General features: G+C 38.1%; 1 protein-coding gene across 1 annotated transcript in view; it reads left to right on the top strand.

The window, feature by feature from the left end:
• LOC102810244 (PAX-interacting protein 1-like) overlaps positions 1 to 23,137 on the top strand; it is a 28,592-nt gene extending 5,455 nt beyond the window's left edge. The window contains exons 5-16 of the mRNA XM_006825968.3: positions 3,453 to 4,395; positions 4,613 to 4,704; positions 8,258 to 8,353; positions 8,840 to 8,977; positions 10,282 to 10,588; positions 11,505 to 11,548; positions 12,931 to 13,058; positions 16,096 to 16,186; positions 17,532 to 17,700; positions 19,477 to 19,577; positions 20,212 to 20,422; positions 20,727 to 23,137. Of these exons, the coding sequence (XP_006826031.1) occupies positions 3,453 to 4,395; positions 4,613 to 4,704; positions 8,258 to 8,353; positions 8,840 to 8,977; positions 10,282 to 10,588; positions 11,505 to 11,548; positions 12,931 to 13,058; positions 16,096 to 16,186; positions 17,532 to 17,700; positions 19,477 to 19,577; positions 20,212 to 20,422; positions 20,727 to 20,821 (2,415 nt within the window). The 3' untranslated portion in view covers positions 20,822 to 23,137. The remainder of the gene's footprint in view (positions 1 to 3,452; positions 4,396 to 4,612; positions 4,705 to 8,257; positions 8,354 to 8,839; positions 8,978 to 10,281; positions 10,589 to 11,504; positions 11,549 to 12,930; positions 13,059 to 16,095; positions 16,187 to 17,531; positions 17,701 to 19,476; positions 19,578 to 20,211; positions 20,423 to 20,726) is intronic.

Below are 23,137 nucleotides of genomic sequence, written 5' to 3'. Positions count from 1 at the left end.
CGCTAGCCAGTTGGCCCTGCCAAGGGCAAGCGGAGGGCACCCCAAGCACAGAAAACACAACGCCCTAAGGCGTCGTCCGCTAGCCAGAGTCAGCCAGGAGGCAAGCGCTTATACCCTTCCATGGGAGGGGAATGTAGTGGCGTGCTCCCAGGGAGGAAAGAGCCAGGTGGTGGCTCCTCACCCTCCCTGGGCGGACGTCTACCCGGCAGCGGGGGAAGCGTGTTTGACGCTCACCTCTGCAGCCGGGGGGTGTGGTGGGGTGGGGGTCAGGCATGTGTTCGGCGAGTGGCCAGGTCACAACTTAGTGACTACTTCAGGCCTTGGGGAACTCGCCTCATGGGGAAGGGAGCACCCCCCTCACAACTGCACCCCCCTCGCAACTGCTGAACTCATGGCCACATATCCCTGTTGTTGTTGTTGTATCCCTGTTGTTTGGAAACAGCGGGTGACCGATCCCTGGACCTTTCCAGGTGGTGGCATCCTGTTACAGGATACTGCTGAAATCTCCATTTCCCCAGCGGACTCAATCAGACAGGAAGTAGCAGTTTGCTGGGAAAAGGCGCCATACATCAGTCGGAACTAAGTCCAGGCTTCTACCCAAATGTGTTCGCAGTACCAAATCTACAAGTGGCGGGCGTCCAGTTCTGGACCTAGGCAGACTGAATCAGTACGTGCTCCTCGATCGGTTCCACATGGAGACACCATTCATGGTTCTCCTCTCCATTTACCGTTTCGACTGGCTAGCCCCACTAGACTTAAGCACATACCGATGCACCCAGCGAGTTGCCATCTCCTTCGAATTGCCCAGCTGGGCCAAGTATTCGAATTTTGGGTGCTCCCCTGTTCGGGTTAGGCACAGCGCCCTACGTGTTCACTCGAGTGATGAAACAGGTAGTGCTGCTGCTTCACCAGATGTCGGTACACTTCAATCTGTACCCAGACTACTGGTTACTAACAACCCAGGCAAGGGGTAATAGCCAAACGCATCAGGCTAACACAGGATTTACTTCACCAGTTGGGCTTGTTAGTAAATCGACAAGTATCCCCTCGACCCAACGCGCAGTTGGTGTACCTGGGAATGGAGTTTTGACACAGAGGTAAGCTTGGCTTATCAAGCGTGTTGCTTAGTGCTGAGCAGCCTAGCCGAATGCCTAGTCAGTGTTCCTTCAGTTTCCCTCCGAGAACTAATGCGGATCATCAGAATGATGACCTCAGTTCAAAGGGTCGTTCCCCAGGCCGCACTACGCAGCCGCCCGGTATAACGCTTGTTATAACGCTGAGCTCTCCTATGGGAAGGGAGAAGGAGGGGGGGGGGGCATTCCATCGTTGTCAGTCCTAGTAGAGCAAATCCTCCTTTGGTGCCTGGAATACAATGTGGAGCTAACCGCACACCACCTTCCAGGGGTGAGGAACAGTCTGGCGACTCCCTTTCAGGACGGCTCTGTCTCCAGAACACAGAGTGGCTGATACCCTAGTGTTTTAGCCTCCAGGCTGTTTTAGTTGTAGGACTGTCCAAGGTTGGACCGGTTTGCCGCACCCCGGAACGCTAAGCTATCACGTAACACTTCTGCTGACTCCAGGAGCCTGGGCTAGGGTCGCTTTGCTAACCCCGTGAACCCACTTAGTTGTGTACGCCTTTCCTCCCTTCCCGCTAGTTCACCGGGTAAAACTTCGACAGGGGCACACCCGCATATTATCATGGGTTGCACCCAATTGGCCAAGTAAGGCCTAGTTTCCACTTCTGTTGGAAATGCTAGTCAGAACACCAGCAGTGCTTCCGGACTTACCGGACCTGCCGTCTGAGCGGGCTGACAATGTCTTGGCCAGGGCAAACAGGGATTCCACCAATGCAGTCTACATTTCTAGGCTGCGAGCATACACTGGTTAGTGTAGCGGAAGGGAGATTGATCGATACCATCCCTCTTTTGGCCAGGTAGCAGGCTCCTTTGTCCACATGTTTGACGAAGTGGGTTTGTCCTATGCAGCGATCGTTGGCTACCGGTCTGCCTTGTCCCCACCACTCAAAATGTACGGGAACAAGAATAGCTGATTGTCCTATTATTAGGAGACTATTTACTGCTTTCCTGACTCCAAGACCCCATACAAGGGAGCCGCCCAACTGGGACTCCCAGGACACGCTCCTCATCCGATCGTCATCTCCAGGCTGGCAAATTTTGTCTGCCCGGAGGGTCAGGAGGAATTGCTTCTCTACTCGGTTTGAGCACGGAGTTGCCACCAAACCGTACTAAGGATTTGGAACGGGGTGCCAGGCACACATCTTTGTGTTATGGCCCAGGCAGGCAGGATAGGCCAGCCTCCCCAACTTTCATAACCAGGTGGTTTACTGTGACTGTATTAGAGGTCTATAATACTTTAACTTCCTCGACACAGAGCTTGCACAGAGCGCATGAGGTCTGTGCGATTGCTAACTAGCTAGTGCTAGCGTCACCCCCCATCGAGCACACATGGAGGGCAGGCTTCTGGTGAACGCAGAACGTCTCTATCAACTACCACCTAAGAGACACCGAATTCATTGAAAAGGGTCTCTCTAGGCTGGTCAGTCTTGGTTTGCTGACCCAGCCCGAACGACCGCTAGGGTCCCTGCGCATAGGCACTAAGTCAGTCCGACATTTTATGCGGATAGATTTCTCTACCATCAGCACTCCCCTGGAAGCTCCCAGGTCCCGCTTTGCGGCCTATGCCCTCATGCAGAACTGTTTTGGTCTTTACTTCGAAAGCTTACTACCCCCCAGAATTGGGTTGGGGTCTAGCTTTCTCAGGCACATCGAACCCTGTCACCGTAGCAGCATTTTGACTTCTTGCTCCGGGGACAGCACAGGCAAGGTAAGACGCCACCCCTTTTTGGGTCTTAACTAGGGTGTTGAGTTTGTTTTCATCCCGAACTGTGAAAAGACTTTCATCATTTTTTCTGTTTGCTCAAAATAGTCATTTTGACTGACCGGAGTCAATGGTGGGTATGAACTATGTGAATAGGCGGGTTCGGAGAACCCTCGCCTAAATTCATTTGACCATTGTAATGTTAAAAATTCATAAAAATCAAGCATTTCTGCCATTGCGGAACTGTACAAACATTGGACAACATTACACCCTGGTGCATTTTTGTTGTTGTTTTTGGAACAAATTCAAAATGGATGGCCGACTATAATGACCATTTTGTTTTAAACAGATCACTGGAACTAACTGGGACTGTGCCATGCACGACTTGTTTTTTTTTGAAAAATATTTGATAAATATCTGTAGCCAATGGGAAAGTAGGTGTATGTGGTCATTATTTAGTCAGAATGTACAAGCAACCAGATGTTTTTGCTCTGTTTTGTTTGTCCAATATATTTGTACCATATTTCTGCATTCAAATGGATTAAACTCGTATGATAAGCAAGTTGAATTCTATTTCATGATCTCATTCATATATTGAATATATTTTTTTACAGACAAAGTATGACACTGCTATGCAACATGGAGAGAAAATAAAAATTGTGATGCCAGACTGGGTGTCTGACAGTATAAACAACAAAGGAAAGCAGGATGAAAAAAAGTATCATCCCATGTTGATAGTTCCACCTAAACCACCAACTCCAGAACCAGAACCAGAACCAGAACCGGAACCTGAACCTATACAGGAACCAGAGCCGATACCAATTCCAATACCTATACCAGTACCAAAGCAACTACCAGTCCCTGAAAAACCTAGAACAATTGAATCTATGAGTATGTTGTCGCAGCCACCTCCTGGAGTTCCAGTTCCCAATCCAAACATTATGAATAATATTCCAATGCGCTTTCAGATGCAGACTGGTAATCAGTTTCAGTTTTTAATGCAACAGCAACAAATGCAGCAGATACAGATGCGTCCGCGGGGTAGAGGTCAGCCAAAACAGCCAAGACAGAGACGACCACGGGGTAAAACACAGCAGCAGCTGCAGCAACAACAACTTCAACAGCAGCAGCAACAACAGCTGCAACATCAGATGCAATTGCAACAGGAACGTATGCACCAACAGGGAATGCGAGAAACTGGTGAAATGGGGCCAGGGCCATTCGGGCATCTTCAAACGAATGCCATGGATATGCCTGAAATGAGGACTTTAAGGAATATTACAAACAATGCGCAAATGTCGCAAATGATGATGAAGTCACCGCCTGGTCAAGAAAGGCGTGATATGTCTCAGGTATTAGCAGCCCTCGGGCGTGCCTCAGCTCAGCAACAGCAGCAGCAGCAACAACAACAACAACAACAACAACAACAGAGGTACCCAGTGCCAGGTCAGTCAGGACATTCACGAATGGATGGTGGGTTTTCAGCCCCACATCCGCCAATGGTACATCAGCCACCACAGCAAGTACAGTATTATGGACATGACGTCTCACAGAATGGTATGTTCATTCCTAATTCAATTCAGGAATACAGCATCAATAAAATATTACCACTATTTCAATGAAGTTCATGTATTAGTGTGCTGCCCTGTAGTGGAACAATCTCTGTTTGTTGGTTAAGAAAATTTACCTAATGCCTACTCCTGTTTATTCCTTTCTAAATGTTGAAAGTGAATGATTATACTGGCTTGTTTCTTGATGACTTTTCTCTTTCTAGTTCCCTCAGATTGTTTCCTGCTTGGTTGTGTATTCTTGATCATAGAGTATCAGGGGATTATTGATCCAATTATGGTTGAAACATGGAAAAGGGTAAGTATATCAGTTGTGAAGCTATAAATTGCTTGTCTTCCAGAATTAGAAGGAACAGTTTTGGGTTATCAGGCATATTAATTATCTAATTTGCATAACACTTGTTTCAGCTGTACCGTTAAAATCCTAATATAAACCACGGTTTATATTGCAATGTATCAATTTAAAAATTAGGTTCAACAGCTCAAGTTCAGGGTGCAGTTTCTATTACGTACATATTGCAATCACTAAATGGGAAGTGGTCATATTTTTCCACAACACATGCACAAAATAAACAATACACCGTACAATCTTTTGAATATAGGCGTAACTCCAATTTAGGGGTCAGATTGAATGCAATCCGGCCATGCTACGGCTCACAAGTGAAGCTTGTTTTCGAAATGTTGAAATTGTTGATTATTACTCAGTAGTGATTATAATAACGCACGAAAAATAAATTTGTTGAATTGTTATCAAATGCAAGTAAGCGAATTATTTTGATCACATGTAAACGATCGATGCAATAGTACGATTTCCATCATGTTGTTTGAATGCACACGAGCATGTTCCTTGACCAGATATGTCAAGTCGCTAATTAACCAATCAAAATGCAGGGTTCTCCCCAGAAAAAATGCATAGCGCCGGGGCTAATTTGCATAATAATTTGCATATCATTTACATCTCTTTCCTTCATTGATTAACAGAACTTATTTACAATTATGAATATTAGTGAGCTCAGTCACAGGGCAAATATTTTTTTTAATGGAATCAACACATTATGTTTCACAATTTAGAAGAGTTTGAAACATTCTCGAAATACAAATGCTACAGATTAAAAACAAACACAAATACATTATTGTTGCAATTTAATTGTTTTGTAAAACGTTGAAGGAAACGCATTCAAAACGTTAAGCCAGATTTATGTTCACGAATCTCATAATTTTATTCACTCCAAAAACATTCTCCTTCAAAAAATCGATCACGTAATTAATTGACGTATTGTTGTAATTTATTATTCGTACCATCAACTTCTAAAACGTTTACAATTACAGTAATGAGCGAACAAATAAAGCTTCAAAACGATCATCAAAGTTACGACGTGACATAACTTACTTGGCCATGTTATACACCAGTTATAGCAATAATTTCTCAACAAATTTTACTTCTTTTTTTTTTATATGAAATGTAAGTAAAATCCGACTTATTTTTATCGGGAGCGATTATTTTTGATCACTTGATCGCTTCGGTAAAAAAAAAACAGACCCGCCATGATGTTTGTGAAACATTAGCATGTGTCCTTTGACCCGATGGGTCAAGAATTCCATTAACCAATCAAAATGCCGCATGGTAATGCCGGTAGAACCCGAAGTTTTCCGAATGGTAGTGATCATAAAAATTACATTGCGGAAGTAAAGCGATGTCGTAGCACGATGTGTTGGCATCAATTTCAATTGAAAACTGCATGACAGCTTTCGAAAGAGGTGATTTGCAATTTTTAAAAGGTAAATTAGGTCTTGAAAGAAAAGTTTTTACATGATTCGCAATGATAACAGTTCAAATGTATTTTACTAAATCACGCAATAAACACGTTGTTTTCTTCTTGAGTAGCGTGAACTGATCGTGAACTCCGATTTGACCATGTTATATCGAGGTGGAATTGATTTTGAAATAATTTTAGCTTTCAATCTAAAGACTGTGTCTATCGCAGAAAGTATTTACTTACAAACAAAGAGGTGCTAATTCCACAAATTTGACTAGCCGCTACGTATCGTGTGACTAGGTCTATTGTTTATAAATTATAATCCACGACTGGCAGGATGCGTGTCGGTCGGTACGTAATTATACCAACAATCAGACAATAGTCCTCGTCGGAAGCATTTCCGTGGTGGTCACTAATTTTGAGTGACGGTCGGGGCCGACCGGCGTGGCGAACAAAGCTTTTTCACATCTGATATTGGCATGTCAAATATGAAATCAAGCGCCGAGGTGGGAACACATAGCGCCGAGGTCCCAAGTGAAGCGCCGAGATTCACAGGTATAGCGCCGCGGACCTCGGCGCTAAAAAGCCCTGGGGAGAACCCTGAAATGCTGGATGGTGCCCACGTGTTCAAACTACCTTAGCTCATTTAAATATGTTAATGACAGTTCGGTGACTTCATGGTGAATGCAACAGGGAAGAGATTTACGATAATGTAGTGCGATCTTTTGGTATTTATTTCTGTGGGAAAACGACATGATTTTTATTTAAATCAAGAAATTAGCTGTTTTCAAAAGATAAACTGAGCATTGAAAAAGAATTTAAAGCTCGGTAGTCGTCGCGCTGCACATGTGCGAGATATATGGGTCTCATATAAACAAAGATGGCGACTTTGACTGTTGCGCAGATCAACGAGTGCGAACTGACACGTTTCCAAGCTTTAATTGGGTAATTTTCATGTGATTGGAAGGTATCGAATGAGTCACCGGCAGTAATTAGTGCAATTTGCGCCCAGGGCAAACCTCATACTTGTGATTTCCATTTGAAGAGCGCATTGGATTGTGGGAGAATCAATGTTTATCAACACAAATTTCGAACATGCGCAGCGCGACGACTACTGCGCTTTAACAGTTTTACGGTGATAACAGCTAATTGTCGAAAACTTGCGACACAGGCGTATTCTTAAGGAGTATTGACAAAGGTTGTCGCAAGAACAAAAGTAGTTTCATTGCGTGTCTGACATCCTATCACTGCTTAACAATAAAGAGGTGTGAATATTTTTAGGCACTTTGTCGAAACAAATGAATAGGATTAGGAATAGTCCAGCTGGTTGAAGTCAGCCACGGTCTTGTTGAATTGGGGTTGAAATTCTTGCATATAAATATTGTAATTTTTATAATTCAAGAAGCATTTATTATATTTCCATAGAATTTTTTACATTTTTTTGCCCTATTTTATTATGACCTAATTTTCATAATAATCATACATCATGTCACACAAATTCATATAATTGTTTAATGATCAGATTTCAAGATGCCAAAATCATCATTTCTACCATTTCTGAATCAGATTTTGGTCATGTATATGTATGGAAGTTTCACTTCAAGCTTGGTATAAACATTGAAAAACATATACCCCAACGCAATATTCAAAATTACCTACTGGTGACCTTTTTTTAATTGAATGCAGTTCCGGAACTACAAACTTTACATATACATCATGTCTGACATGTGCATATTTATACATTTGATGGCCAAATTGCGGTTGTTTTTAATGTTAAAAATTCATTTTTGCTATTGCGTAAAAAGATCATGTTCATACAAAACAGATTTTGTACTTGGTGAGTGCATTGAACTTCATAGTCTGTAATGCACAGACTCAAAATGGCCGACTCGTGGCCATTTTGTTTTAGTGAATGCAGTTATGGCCCCTTATTTTTGACTTGTGTTCAAACTTTATATATTTCTTAAAATAATTTTGCCGTTGTCAATTCCTAAACACTGTGTGACTTCTATCTTTGCTGCCAACATTCCTTAGCATACAGAAATTCTTTGTAACTTTTTTTGATTCAAACTTGCATATATTTGTTATTATTAGGTGATCGTCAAATTCAGTGGAGTTGTAGATGAATGCTACTCAGAAAGAATCACACATGTGGTGTGTGATACACAGAAAACTGACGTCTTTAAGCTGGTAAGTCTCATTGGTTGTCTTATTAGCATATATTCACCTGGGCATTGGTCTGTAGTTGTGCCCTCATTTAGTTTTCAGAGTTGGATCCCATGAGTGATATGTGACCCTTCAAATTGTTCAGACTTTATATCCCAGAAGAGCCAACATTTGCTGCTTTATCTTCTGTAAAATACTTTATTTTCGCTTAGAATTTATTTAGGCTATTTTTGCTGAAAGGATAATTCAGTAAAAATAAAATCCAGTGAATATACATTTTTTCTTATGTTTTACATTCATCTCGTCAAAAATCAGTGAAAATAAACCCCATACTAAACATCCAAAAAGGTTTTTCATATAAAATTAATTTCCAGCTAAAATAAAGTAATATAGTACATATAGACAGCAGTTCATTCTTGAATGCCTCACAAATTATTAAATTTCAGAAATTGATATTGATAATAATAAAATTGTTTACATTATTGTATGTAATTGTATTGTTGATTACAGGCAGTGAAAGATGGTAAACGAGTAGTGACCGGACACTGGTTGAATGACTGTGTGGCTGAAAAAAAGATGTCCCCACCATGGAGGGCGCTACATCTTCCAACTGTATACCCAGTACATCCTTCTCCATCTAAAGATCATGTAAGTCTTAGTCTTGAACTTTGACCTTCATTCAAAACAATGTGTTATATTCCCCTCATGTTTTGGTTTGTGTTGTAAGGTTTTAGTAACTCCATGTTAATATATTTTCCCTGGTCATCTTGACAATTGTTATTAAATATGCAAATTGACAATGATTACAGCTAAATAATAAAGCGTACAGCTATGTGTAAATATGAATGTTCCGAAAGTTCAAATTATTTAAAGCGACAATAACTGTCAATCTATGAGTTCTTTTTTTTATAAAACATTTTCTGTTTCATTACCATACTCATCTGACTCAACCCACACAGTACTCAGCTTATCATGTTTTTTAGGGGGGTACGCTTTATAGTCAAGCACCCTACTTAGAAAATTGGCCAAAAGACAATTTTTGTTCACCACCATGTATCAGATTATGAGGAACAGTACGTCTTTTTTGGTGAAATTAAAATTAAATTGCAAAATGAGTTGCATTGTCATTGATTTCCACATCACATTTACAATGACGAAACAGAAATGATCAAAAAAATATGCACATTTTATTACATGATTAGTTACATACCATCAGAATTTACTGTGTAAATTTATTAGGGTCTGTAAGAAAACGATCATTTATCTTCTTTGAATATTTTTGATTGTACGCAAAATGTTGATGCAAAGCAATTTCTGCCATGATGTTTTCCCGCATGATTTGACCAACAACAACGTCCTTTGACCTAATGGGTCATGTCTGTTATCAACCAATCAGAATGTGTTGTATTAACGCAATTTTCCAGGAATTCTCAAAGGTGTTCTGGCAATGCAATGCGGAAGTGAAATATCAATGTCGAAGTACTATTTGTTGGAATTAATTTTGGCAAAAAATGGCATGATTTTTTTCTCAAAAACTAAACTGAAAATGGAATGAAGTATTTACCATGGTTCAGGGCTGTAACAGTCAAAGACAAGGTTTACCGATTAGACAGTCAAATTTGAAGCATTTTGGAAGGGGTGGACGCCAAGCCAAACGTGAACCTGACATCAGAAATACTTCAGAAGTGGGGGATGGACGCTTAGTTGAACATGGGCGCTGAGTCGAACATGTACGGTAGTATCAAATTGTAGTGGCAATCATCGAACTGTGAACACTGAAGCATAACATATATGCTATATACTGACATACTTAAATCATTTGCAAGTAAAAATAGGATTACCGCTGGGTTGCATCTAGCTGTTGAGAGGGTGCCATCTATTGCAACTCAGGGATTATGGTATAAGATGACCACTTGATATATTAGTTTTGTCTTTTGTGTTCTGCCATATAGGTCATGGCGGTTACTGGGTTTGAAGGTAGAGAGAGGAATGACATTAAGATTCTCATAGAAATAATAGGTGCACGATACACTGGAAATTTTACCAAAGGCAATACCGTACTCGTTTGTAATCGACTTGAAGGTGCGAAGTATGAGAAGGCCAAAGAATGGAGAACAAACATCGTCAATGCCCAGTGGCTGAGTGACATAGCGCTGGGATATATTGATGCTCTACGCAACATGGGAGTGCCCCGGTTTCAAATGTATGACCAAGATGAACCACTCAAACTTGATTACTTTTTCAATAATCCTCTCATGGGTATGTGTTTATTTGTTTGTTCGTTTCAATTAGTTTATGTGTATGTGCTATGAATCACACTTACTTGTAGTGTCCAATCTGATGTCGAGTAGGTGGGCATTATGTCGAGTAGGTGGGCATTATGTCGAGTAGGTGGGCAGTATGTCGAGTAGGTGGGCAGTATGTCGAGTAGGTGGGCATTATGTCGAGTAGGTGGGCATTATGTCGAGTAGGTGGGCATTATGTCGAGTAGGTGGGCATTATGTCGAGTAGGTGGGCATTATGTCGAGTAGGTGGGCATTATGTCGAGTAGGTGGGCATTATGTCGAGTAGGTGGGCATTATGTCGAGTAGGTGGGCATTATGTCGAGTAGGTGGGCATTATGTCGAGTAGGTGGGCATTATGTCGAGTAGGTGGGCATTATGTCGAGTAGGTGGGCATTATGTCGAGTAGGTGGGCATTATGTCGAGTAGTTGGGCATTATGTCGAGTAGTTGGGCATTATGTCGAGTAGTTGGGCATTATGTCGAGTAGTTGGGCATTATGTCGAGTAAGTGGGCATTATGTCGAGTAGTTGGGAGTTATGTAGAGTACTAGGGCGTTATGTCGAGTTGGTGGGTATTATGTCGAGTTGGTGAGTATTATCATCGCAATTAGTGTGCTTTCTACTTTATATACGGTAGGTTTCATACTGCGCATAGCAACATGTACATGTGTAGTCAATTTGAACACAAAAAATGGGTAGTTCATTTTGTTGGATCGTTATCACCTATTCCAGGATAATATCACGAAAGCTTTTGAAACTGTTAAGATAATGATGCCCAGTTAAAGTCCCTGATGAGAACAACTTCAAAAAGAAACAGTTGGCTGGCTAGCATTAATTTGTCTTCTGAAAAATGTTTCGTTTTAAAGTTGTGATCTATATTGTTTTATCACAGGTCCTTGGACATCACCACTGAAGATATCACAAGCTGCACTGAAGGTAGGTGTACCTGTGCATGTATAAGTACATGTACGCATTTGTGTGGCAAAAGGGCTCCTTCATCACTCGTGTTTAGAAATGTGTACTGTAAAATACTTTATTTTAGCTGGAATTTATTTTAGCTGAAAAGACATTTTGGGTGTTATTTGTTTTCACTGATTTTTCACAAGTTGAATGTAAAATATAGAAAAAAAGATATATTCGCAGAATTTTATTTTCACTGAATCATTCCTTCAGCGACAACCAGTATTGTAATTATTTAGCTCAACATGACAAAGTGACATGTTTCCGAACACCAAAAATTTTTCCAAAGCAATACTAGATATCTTTCAATTTAGTTATGTTTTGTTTGATCATATGCTATCAAATGACAGTCATATCATCCTAATTTAAAGGGTGGTAGTTGTTGCGCCACATGTGTGCATTATTTGTGTTGATAAACATTGATTTTCCCACAATCCAATGCGCTCTTCAAATGAATATCACAAGTATGAGGGTTGGCCTGGGCGCGACTTGCACCGATAACCGCCTGTGACTCTTTCGATACCTTCCACTCGCCTAAAAAATACCTAGTTAAAGCTTGGAAACGTCTCAGTTGGTACTCGTTGATCTGCATAACAGTAAAAGTCGCCATCTGTGTTTATACATGTATGAGACCCATATATCTCGCGCATGCTTTGCACGACCACTACCGGCCTTTAAGTTAAACGGTCATGAGTATGACCATCCATGGTCTTTACATGGAGGTTTGATTATTTTGTTGTGGATCACTAACTTGTACATTTGACATGGTATTGGTCGGGAAAATAATGAGATATTTATGGTTGTCTGTCAATTTAAAATATTGTTTATTAGCTCCGCTGCTGACTTCATCGAGCAGAGCTCATCGTGTTAGTTGTTGTACTCCAGTGTTCGCATCAACTTTTTCGACTTCTTCTTGAAAACTAACAGTAGAGCTATCTTAGCCGAGAGGCTGCTTGTTTAAATGACTGATGGCTACAACAGCCAGTGTTGTCTATTTGGACGACCATAATCACTCCATCTTATGTTATTACAGAAATTTTTGTGTTAAATAATTTAGATCAACCTTTTCACCACCAGTTTCCTCTTTTCATCACAAATTCACAAAATAGTCCCGTTTAGTCTGAACGCTCTTTCCAAATTATTTTTCCAGTAAAAACTGAAAATTGATTACAATATTGTCTGTTGGCTCCAAAATTAGGGTTCACTTCCAGAAATATTAAAGAATATAAGAAAAGAATGCAGAAAATGTCTAATAGGAAAAGATTAACCATTGTCCTGCCAGCCCAATGTACTTTTACATTGACTTGACCAGATAAACAGTAATGGTGTACACTGTTCTTATCTTAATCTTATTGCAGAATTTCAAACCAAGTACAAATTTAAAAGGATCAGATGATATCAGAAGTGCCAACAACGCAAATCATGAAATGAATGGAAGTGGTAGAAATGCCGTTGATGAGATTGAAAACCCTGCTAAGAGATCACGGTATGTTGTGACAGTCAAGTGTTCCCCCCAGAAATATAGAATTGAGTATTGGCTAATTTGCATAACAACAATATGTTAATCCCCTTTATTGTATTCATTGGTAAATTGGCTCTATTGTTTATCTGAAATGAAACAGTTGGGAACAGTCCTGGGGAGAACCCCACGGTCTTCAAAAAATATTTAAAGTGTATGCTCTGGGATCAAGTTCAATTCTGATTAGGTTTAGGTTGATATCTGTGCGTAATTATACCTTATTTGTATAATAACTGTTCAATTTAGTCAACCAATATCTCATGAACCACTAATCAAATTTCACTTGGTACATACATGTTATGGAATAATCGGTAACCCTTTTTAGTGATTTGTTGAAACCTGTGCATATTAATAACCTAATTTGCATAACCATTTTCAGATTTTTTCAATCCTATATTGGCAGAGCATTAGAGATTTTTTATAAGACCAATTTTGTTAATGTTTAGAATTATGTCTTGGCAATGTTAAAACATGTACCAGGAATCGAGGCAATATTCAAATACTGTAAAATAATTTATTTTAGCTGGAATTAGTTTTCGCTGAAAAGACTTTTTGAATGTTCTGTATGGAATTTATTTTCACTGATTTTTGACAAGTTTAATTTAAAATATAGAAAAAAAAGGTATATTTGTTGGATTTTATTTTCACTGAATCATTCCTTCAGCGAAATAGCAAAAATTGATTCCAAGCAAAAATAAAGTACAGTAGAACGTCGATTATCCGTACTGTTAGGGGGACATGCTTTTTGTTCGGTTATGCAAACAGTTCAGATATGCGATCTTGTGTGGGCGTGCTCAAATTTACAGGCTCGTGTACACACAAATTCCAACGCACATGACTGTAATGAAATCAAACAATAGCGCATGTAGAGTACGTCATTAAACACATTTTTATTTAATCATTTGCAATTTTAAAAAGTAATACTTTGTAATTGCACGCTGGAATGTTAAAAAATGTTTCAAAATGTCCGTAAAATGTAGCGATAATAAAGTTCCTTTGCTTCTTTCTTGGAAAAACCAAGTGAAGACTGATTTCTCTAAACGATCGTCATTGGCTGTTTTCATTATCTTTCGTTTAAATCCTGCACTTGAATCCAGCTTTTGTTTTGCCTTGATATCGGATATCGTCGATTTACCAACAGTAGATAGATAGTAGATAGATTTGTTCGGTTATGCAAACAGTTCAGATATGCGATCTTGTGTGGGCGTGCTCAAATTTACAGGCTCGTGTACACACAAATTCCAACGCACATGACTGTAATGAAATAAAACAATAGCGCATGTAGAGTACGTCATTAAACACATTTTTATTTAATCATTTGCAATTTTAAAAAGTAATACTTTGTAATTGCACGCTGGAATGTTAAAAAATGTTTCAAAATGTCCGTAAAATGTAGCGATAATAAAGTTCCTTTGCTTCTTTCTTGGAAAAACCAAGTGAAGACTGATTTCTCTAAACGATCGTCATTGGCTGTTTTCATTATCTTTCGTTTAAATCCTGCACTTGAATCCAGCTTTTGTTTTGCCTTGATATCGGATATCGTCGATTTACCAACAGTAGATAGATAGTAGATAGATTGCTTGCAGTTTCCCCACGTTCTAGTCGATTTATAATTGACACCTTCGTGTCCAAATCAAGCACACTGCGTTTGTGTTTCACTGGGGTAGTCATGCCAACGCTAGATAAAAGACGCTGATAAAGTAAACAGGTGAAAGGTCGCTTCGTATTCGCTGTGTATAAATCGGCTCGATGTTACCAGATTGCTCGTGGATTTTCAAATGGTAAACTGCTGCAAGATGTCCCGATTTTATTGGATTCAGCAAAGTTTTTAACACCTAGAACGATTGACATAATAAATTGTTGTAAAAATCCAGGTTGGCTACTGTGATCACCGGAAATGAACACTTTGACGCAGTGAACCATCAAACGGCCCGCCGACTGTGGTCATTGGTTGCCGTTGTCTGCTGATAAACCATCAAAGAGGAACATCAAGGTTATGTCGTTTCGTCAATCTCTTTTTCACTGCACTATTAAAATGGCGTCGCTTCTGTGGCAAGACATCCCAGAAGTTATTTTCTTTCTTTTTTTATTCTGAAAATGTGACTTCTGATACTGGATATTAAAATTAAAAATCGGAAAAAAAACATGGGATCGGCTCATGGCTGAGTTTCTTTGACGGCAGTGGAACCCCGTACAGTTTTCCCGGGAAACGTATCCGAACTGCGGTGACTTACAACTTGGTAAAGTTAAGGATCTGACTGTAAACAGTGGAGAAGACATTTGATGTGAAGTTTGTGTTTTTAGGACATTTTTTATTTACAGTGGAACACTGGCGTTGCATAATAGGCTTGTCTGAATTTAGGAAATTATTGGATACTGTAATTCGTTTCATTGTTTGCGCAGACACTGTAAACAATGAACGTACACATGAAAGACGTCGGATTACATGTTGATAACAGCTTTATTGAAAGTATTGCACCAGGAAATCACACAAGACGACTGTAGTATTTATTGTTCACAGTTGACTTTTGTATTATACCGAACACAGCCAGATCTGCATACAAACTTTGGGGGACACACAGTAGGTTCGGATAACTGAACATTTCGGATAATCAACGTCCGGATAATCAACGTTCTACTGTATTCTAAATTATTATATAATTAACCTAATATTACCTTGAATATCTCGCCAAAATGTCAATGTAGGTTTCATCACCAACAACACTACACAATTACATATTGGGGAGGTTAATCATGTCTGACTTGAATACTAGTATATATGTTTGAAATAACTAATTCAAGCTAGATGACAAGTTACAGGAACATTTAAAGTATTTGCAGTATTATGAGAGTATCACAAGAATACAGTGAAGTATGCATGAAGGCTGTACAACGTTCGTAATATGCAACACGTCGTTCAGTGACAGGATTTTATGTTATGGCGCTTCTGCATCAATGTGAACAAGGGAAGTTGTTCTAATATGACGTTGTATTTGTTTGACAGATTAAATGGCAAAGAAGATGGATCTCCAGTCTGTGAACCGAGAGTGCTTTTTACTGGTATAGATGTTGTAGGTGTTGAGAATCTTACGCAGGTGATATTTTCATTTATTTATTTATTTATTAATTAGTTAATTTATGTGTTTGTTTATTCATTTCTATAAATGTCTTGATGAGGCTCACAAGTGACAGTAGAATTGTTGAATATTTGGAACTTGTTGCTAAAACAAGTTTTGTAACTATTTTGTGTTTGACAGAACTGCTTTATAAAAAATGCAAAGCAGAAAAACAATATTAGAATTGTTAGTCCCCGCTCGGACAAAGTCCGAAAACAGGGACTTATAATTCGGTCTCCGTCCGTCCGTGCGTCTGTGCATCCGTGCGTTCGTTCGGAGTCATATCTCAGAATCCCTTGGACCGATTCCGTTCAATCTTCGCATGTGCCTAGTACTTTATGTGGGATATATGCACATGCAGTGGTTTAGCGATTCGATTCAAAATGGCCGACTGGCAGCCATCTTGTTTTTTGAAAATGTTGTATTTTAGACATGCTTTGTCAGTTTTCATCCAAACTTGGTACATAGATTATACATGTTAGGATACATGTCCATGACGATTTATTTCGCAATTGGATCAAAGATGGTCGACTGGCAGGCATCTGGTTTTTTTGTTTTTTCCTACCGTATCTTGCACGTGCTCTGTCAGTTTTCATTCAAATTTGGCACATACATGTACTTTATACATGTTAGGATGCATGTCCATGACTATTTGTTTCAAAATCTGGTCAAGGATGGCCGATTGGCAGCCATCTGATTTTTTGGCCTTACTACTATATTTTCACAATTTATGTACCATTTTCATTCAAATTTGGCACATACATCATACATATCAGTGTGTTTCATAATCAGATCAAAGATGGCCTAATAACGGCCGTTTTTATTTTTGGCCATATTACTACTACACGAAACATGTGTTTTGACGTAAATAAACAATCTGTTGTATACGCCACTTGGAACTCAAGTTTCAAGGACACGTTCGCGACAACCCCTCCGCTTTAATATGACGAGCACAAAGAGAACTTTCAAAAATTTAACTGGGACTGTGTCATTTTCAATGACTTGTTAATGATGTCATAAAATACTGTAAAAACATTTAATTTTGCGGTTTTGAGCTGTCAAAGCTTTTTGTGATGTTTAAATCCCACGGATTGTCGAAAAGTAAAACAACTTTTCGCACCATATGAAGCAGTCAGTCGAGTCTTGGTTATTTTCAGCATGAGCAGCCTGTAATTAGCCTGTAATATCAAAATAACATTTGGGGAAAAATTTTTTGATGAACATTATAAAATACATAAAGAAATTGACAACAATGCAGCTCTATATAATGAATCTCACTTCAAACTAACAAACCAGAACTTCATATTTGTCTGCTTTTTTACAGAAATTAAAAGAACTTGGAGGGCAGATTTCTCCCAATATTAAAAATTGTACCCATCTTGTATCAAAAGGGATAACACGAACAACAAAATTTCTAGCTGGTGTATCAGTCTGTAAGCACATTGTATCTACTGCTTGGATTGAGAAGAGTTATGAACACAAGTCTCTGATTGGTATGTATCTACTGATGTGGGCATGTGTCTGTATCTACACAGATAATGAAAATCATAGTGTATTCAAAACATTGTGTGTTTCAGGGTTATAAAGATTAATCATGAATTTATTTTATTTTATTACCTTGTGTGTATCATTGTAGATGAAAGGCAATTTATATGAGGGGAAAATATCTGGCCTTGTTGTTGTTGTCATCATTGACTCTGTATTAAAACTTTCTTGTGGTTACAATAACTTAAACAAATTTTATCTGATCATCTGCAATTTATGAAATGACAACCAAGTTCCATTTCAGTGTGACTAGCAAGTGCAATTTTCATGATATGCTTTTATACTGCTGATAATGACAACCAGATGTGAGTAACTAACAGCTCTAAAAAATTGTCAAATAAATAAGTGTAGTATATATCAAAAAGTGCAGCGTTTCACGCTTTTTCAAATCTGGCTAGTAATTTATTTTGCTTAAATATATTACTGCACTATTATTTAGGAACTTTATTATTATTTTATATTATTATACATCCATCACCGTAACGCCGTAAGTTACAGCGTGCCGTAATTTTGTGTTATTTTACCGGGTATTTTCATACTACCATATTTGGAAATGCGAATTCCAAATATGGAATGATTACGCGCGTAAGCGTCCTCGAATAATAAAAACAAACATGGCTGCCACCAAGATTTGACCGGACTCCATACAAAGAAGTTTGGTGATTCTGTTCTAAACTTTTTGGATTTCGGCATTTCCATGATGTATCCTTGAAGGGAAAAGATGTATAATAATAAGGTTATTACGAAGATACCTCAAAGTATGCACTTAGACAGTACGCTGTCGCATCGACCTCCGCTACGCGTCGGTCGATACTGCAGCTGTACTGTCTTCGTGCATACTTTGAGGTACCTTCGTAATAACCTTATATTATTTTATAAGGTACATTGAGATTAATACTGTAACAGTATAATGTAGTATTAATTGGGGAACATATTGGCTAATATTTTTCTTGCCAAATTTTGCTTACATATGTTGCTGTATATGTTATATATGTTGATTCAAGTTATATTATTCTATAAGGGACATTAAGATTAATACAGTACATGAAGTATTATTTGTGCAAAATGGACTTGTGTATTTACTCTTGCAAAGCTTTCTTGCTATATCTTATATGACATGCCTTGACCGATTACATTCAAACTTCACACAGACATAATATTATACATATGCACGTAAATTTGTTTCAAGATTTGATTTAAGATGGCTGAATGGTGGCCATTTTTGTACTGAAATCGATCATTTCTGGCATTCCAAGACCGGATCTTGGCTGTTTACAGATGGATTTTGTTCAAAATTGGTATATATATATTGGACATTATGGGGCCCTGATGCATGTCATTTTGTTTTTTAGATCTAATTCAAAATGGCCGACTGGTGGCCATTTTATTTTAATTATTGCTGCTCCAGAGCAATATCTCTCAATATGGACAGATACAAGATGACTGAATGTCAATTATTTTAATGTTAAAAAATCATCATAATCAAGCATCAGCTTCTGGATCTATATCTGACATGTTTATGTGCCAACTACATTACTATAAACAAAACTATATATCTTAAATATGATAACTAACTGGGACTGTGCCTTGCATGGCTTGTTTATTTAACCATAGCCTGCCAGCCCTATGTACTTTTATATTGACTTGACCAGATAAGGGTTAATGTAAGGTTCAATGTATAAAGTTGTAATAGTTATGCTGTATTTCTGTTTTTGTTATTACAGATGAGAGGGACTTTGCATTGATTGATAATGAAGTTGAAGAACAGTTTTCCTTTAAGTTGTCTGAATCGTTGCTGAGATCTGCTCAAATTAAAGTCTTTCAAGTGAGTTCTTATTTGCTGCATTCTTATGCTGTGAATACTGTAGGTTTAATTATTAACCTCAAAGTGACAATATTTACAAGGTAAATATTGGATTTGTGAATATTGATGAGTCACAGGACACCCAATACAATGATCTACTGAATGTGAAAAGGGTAGTATTTCATCTAATTTCAGTGACCTCATCATGTTGCGCAGTAAAATGTCCTTATTTGTGAAAGTTTATGCTTAATGTCATATGGTAACAAAATTGATATTTTACTTGACTTTCCTGGAGAAAGTTGTCAGTGCCATGTTTGCTTAGAGGGTACTCTGGTGTAGGTGTAGGTGTGGGTGAGGGTGAGGAGGCACCTCCTCCATGACAATAATTTGCTTCTGCTTCTATCTCTGTCCGAGTTATGCATGCACAATTTATTAGCAAAGTATTCAAATGTGATATTTAGTTCACATCAAAATGTTCTAATGGAGTCAATATTGTGTTTATAATTCACAAGGAGTTTTACTTGAAGTGTTGTAATTATAAAGCTGGCAATTAAAAAAAATGTTTTGATGTCCAACCTTCTTTGTGAGTTCAGTCGTGTTGAGTTTAATAAAATTATCAGGAAGTTGATATTCTACTGTAAATACAATTATTCAGGGAATGACGTTGTATGTAACGCCTGGTGTACAGCCGACTGCAGATCAAGTACGAGACATTGTAGAGTGCGGGGGTGGTATCTTGCTGGATAAGAAACCGTCTTTAAGATCTGTCGCTAACATGAAGGATACTAATGGAAGACCTTTATTTGTTGTGATATCATGCGATTCTGACATACCCCTGTGTCGAGACTTCATCAGGAATAACGTCGGTGAGTTAGATATTTTATGTGCTGGCAGTTCAGATTACCCAGAAAAGCGAATCAGGTCTCCCTATTCTAGTGTTCTATAATAAATATCTACTTGATTATTTTTCCCTTTCTTGCCCTCAATGTTAATGAAGGGAAAATTATATGCGAAAAATAAAAATGTCTGTCTTGTTGTCATCCCCGTTATTAACTCTATTTCTTGTAGTTACAATAACTGTTGAAACTTTATATCTAATCACCCTCAAGCTTAATGAGTATGAAATCTTGCTCTAGTTCAATTGTGGTATGGTTTGCTGGTTTCTTTCAGATGTCCACAGTGCTGAGTTTATATTGACTGGCGCCCTCACACAGAGATTAGACTATTTGTCATATCCTTTATTATTAAATGCTGTAATATACTAATTTTGTAACAAACAAACAAACAAACAATCTATCACAAGTCAGTAGTTGGTGAGAGTGAAAATCTTGTTGTGTTGCTTAACACAATGAGTCAAAGCAATACCGGGGTATTCGGTAAATTTTGGCGTTGCACCACTAAATCATCGGATTAAATTGTTTCCTATCTATATATATGTGTACTATATTCCTTAACTCTACTTACATATAGATTTGAACCGTGATTTTGTTTCACCATGCAGAGTTTATCCCTTGATATGCTGCATACAGAACTTTCTACTTGAACTATGTATAAGTAATCTTTGGTTTGGTGCCTTCTGCAAGAAGTGGAGATGTCGCCACAGCGAGCCAGTACCAAAACAAAAGTTGTTGATCATGTGTAAAAACAATTCAATCAGTTCAGTCTGATCTATGAATACAAGACTTTTTAGATTTATTTATTTCTCCTCACTTTTGTTGCAAGATGTTCACTTTTGTTGCAAGATGTTCACTTTTGTTGCAAGATGCTCACTTTTGTTGCAAGATGCTCACTTTTGTTGCAAGATGTTCACTTTTGTTGCAAGATGCTCACTTTTGTTGCAAGATGTTCACTTTTGTTGCAAGATGCTCACTTTTGTTGCAAGATGCTCACTTTTGTTGCAAGATGTTCACTTTTGTTGCAAGATGCTCACTTTTGTTGCAAGATGCTCACTTTTGTTGCAAGATGCTCACTTTTGTTGCAAGATGCTCACTTTTGTTGCAAGATGTTCACTTTGATGACAGTGATATGAATGTCAATTTGGGATATGACAAGTTTCCAAGAAACTTGAATACTTCATTGAAGTACCACACTGTACAGATTTATTGATCGGGGTACTTGCAACTGCCATATATTTTTTTGTTTTGTTTGTTTTTTTGTTTCTAATATGTGCTGTTTACATAAACAAACCACATTTCTACCAACAGTTGAAGAACGTAACTTATGTACCTACATTTGTTCTGAATCTATGGATTCGAAGAGGAGACCTCGATTTGGGAGAAGTGCCCTCTCTTAGTGTTATGCAAATGTTTTCGTTCACAGAATTATTGGTATATTAGATAATTAGCTGTTTTAATTTGTTTTATAGCACTTAACAATGCAGATAATTTGGGTTGTTATGTGAATTCAAATGCTTTCATATTTCCAGCAATGATATGTGGGGTGGTCCACTGTCAGATTTGTTAAATTTGTGTCAAAATATGCAAATTTAGAATTTTAGTGAATATTTTTCTCATTTTTGGTAAACAATGTTATTTTCGACAACTCGTCAGAAACCGTCAACCACAATGCCACTTTACTGATTCTTGTTCCATGACAATGAAGACAGCTGAGCTATTTTGACCGTCAGAATTTACTGTGATCAATAATACTGTCATACATCTCGTGCATTTCCCCTCTATGTATGCATACTATCAGATAGTTAAAAAACAGATCTATCATATCATCAATGCACTTTTAAAAGCTACTTGTGGTTTTTGCCTGTCCATGATTTTAAAGATATATATATATTTATAGCTGCAATATTAATATTAGAACTTTGGGTTTTCATGCAAGTACTTTTTAAGTTGGTTCTTCATTTCAAGTGAGTCTCAGATAGGATTCATATCTTTATGCATTTGTAATAGAACTTCAGCTTCAAAAATGAAGCGCTGTGAATGAAGCAAATGCCGCTAGAGAAGAATACAATTTATTTCTCATGACTTAAATGAAATCGTGAAAATTCACAGCAACAAAAACAATGATTTCAATAATTTATGTATGTCCTGCTATTTATTCTTAGACATCAAATAAGTCTTTTTAAAAAAACAACAACTTTAAATATGAAATCAAAACCTTAATTTATTTCACAAATCAAGCTATGAAAATTCAGGACCCATCATGAACTTGTAGTCCGTCTAAAGGTGTTGTTTACGTTTACCTTTGGAACTTTTGTGTAAATAAACCACTCATTATTGATTGCTGGGGATGCATGTAAATGCAAACGTTTTGTCACAACGTACTGTACCTGATGTAGCAATGTATATCTATTAGAGGTGTCGTGCAATTACTTTTTTTTAAATGAACGTGATGAAGTTGTCATTGTGCTTCAAATCTGTACTGGCAATATTTAAAAGAACATTGTTATTGAAACTTGAAACATTCCAAACTATACATTGCCCTCTATAGTTAGGTAAAATAAATCTTTTCTAGACACTGTATTATATGCGTTTTGATATACATATTGTCTATGTGCTCAAATAAAGTAAATGTTTCTCAAGAAGTGTGTATGTATTATCAAGAATAAATGGACTATCTGAAGTACA

This window comes from Saccoglossus kowalevskii, chromosome 7, assembly GCF_978046115.1.
Source record: "Saccoglossus kowalevskii chromosome 7, keSacKowa6.1, whole genome shotgun sequence".
Taxonomy (NCBI): domain Eukaryota; kingdom Metazoa; phylum Hemichordata; class Enteropneusta; family Harrimaniidae; genus Saccoglossus; species Saccoglossus kowalevskii.
The sequence above is the reverse complement of the archived record's forward strand: the minus strand, read 5'-3'. Positions and strand labels throughout refer to the sequence as shown.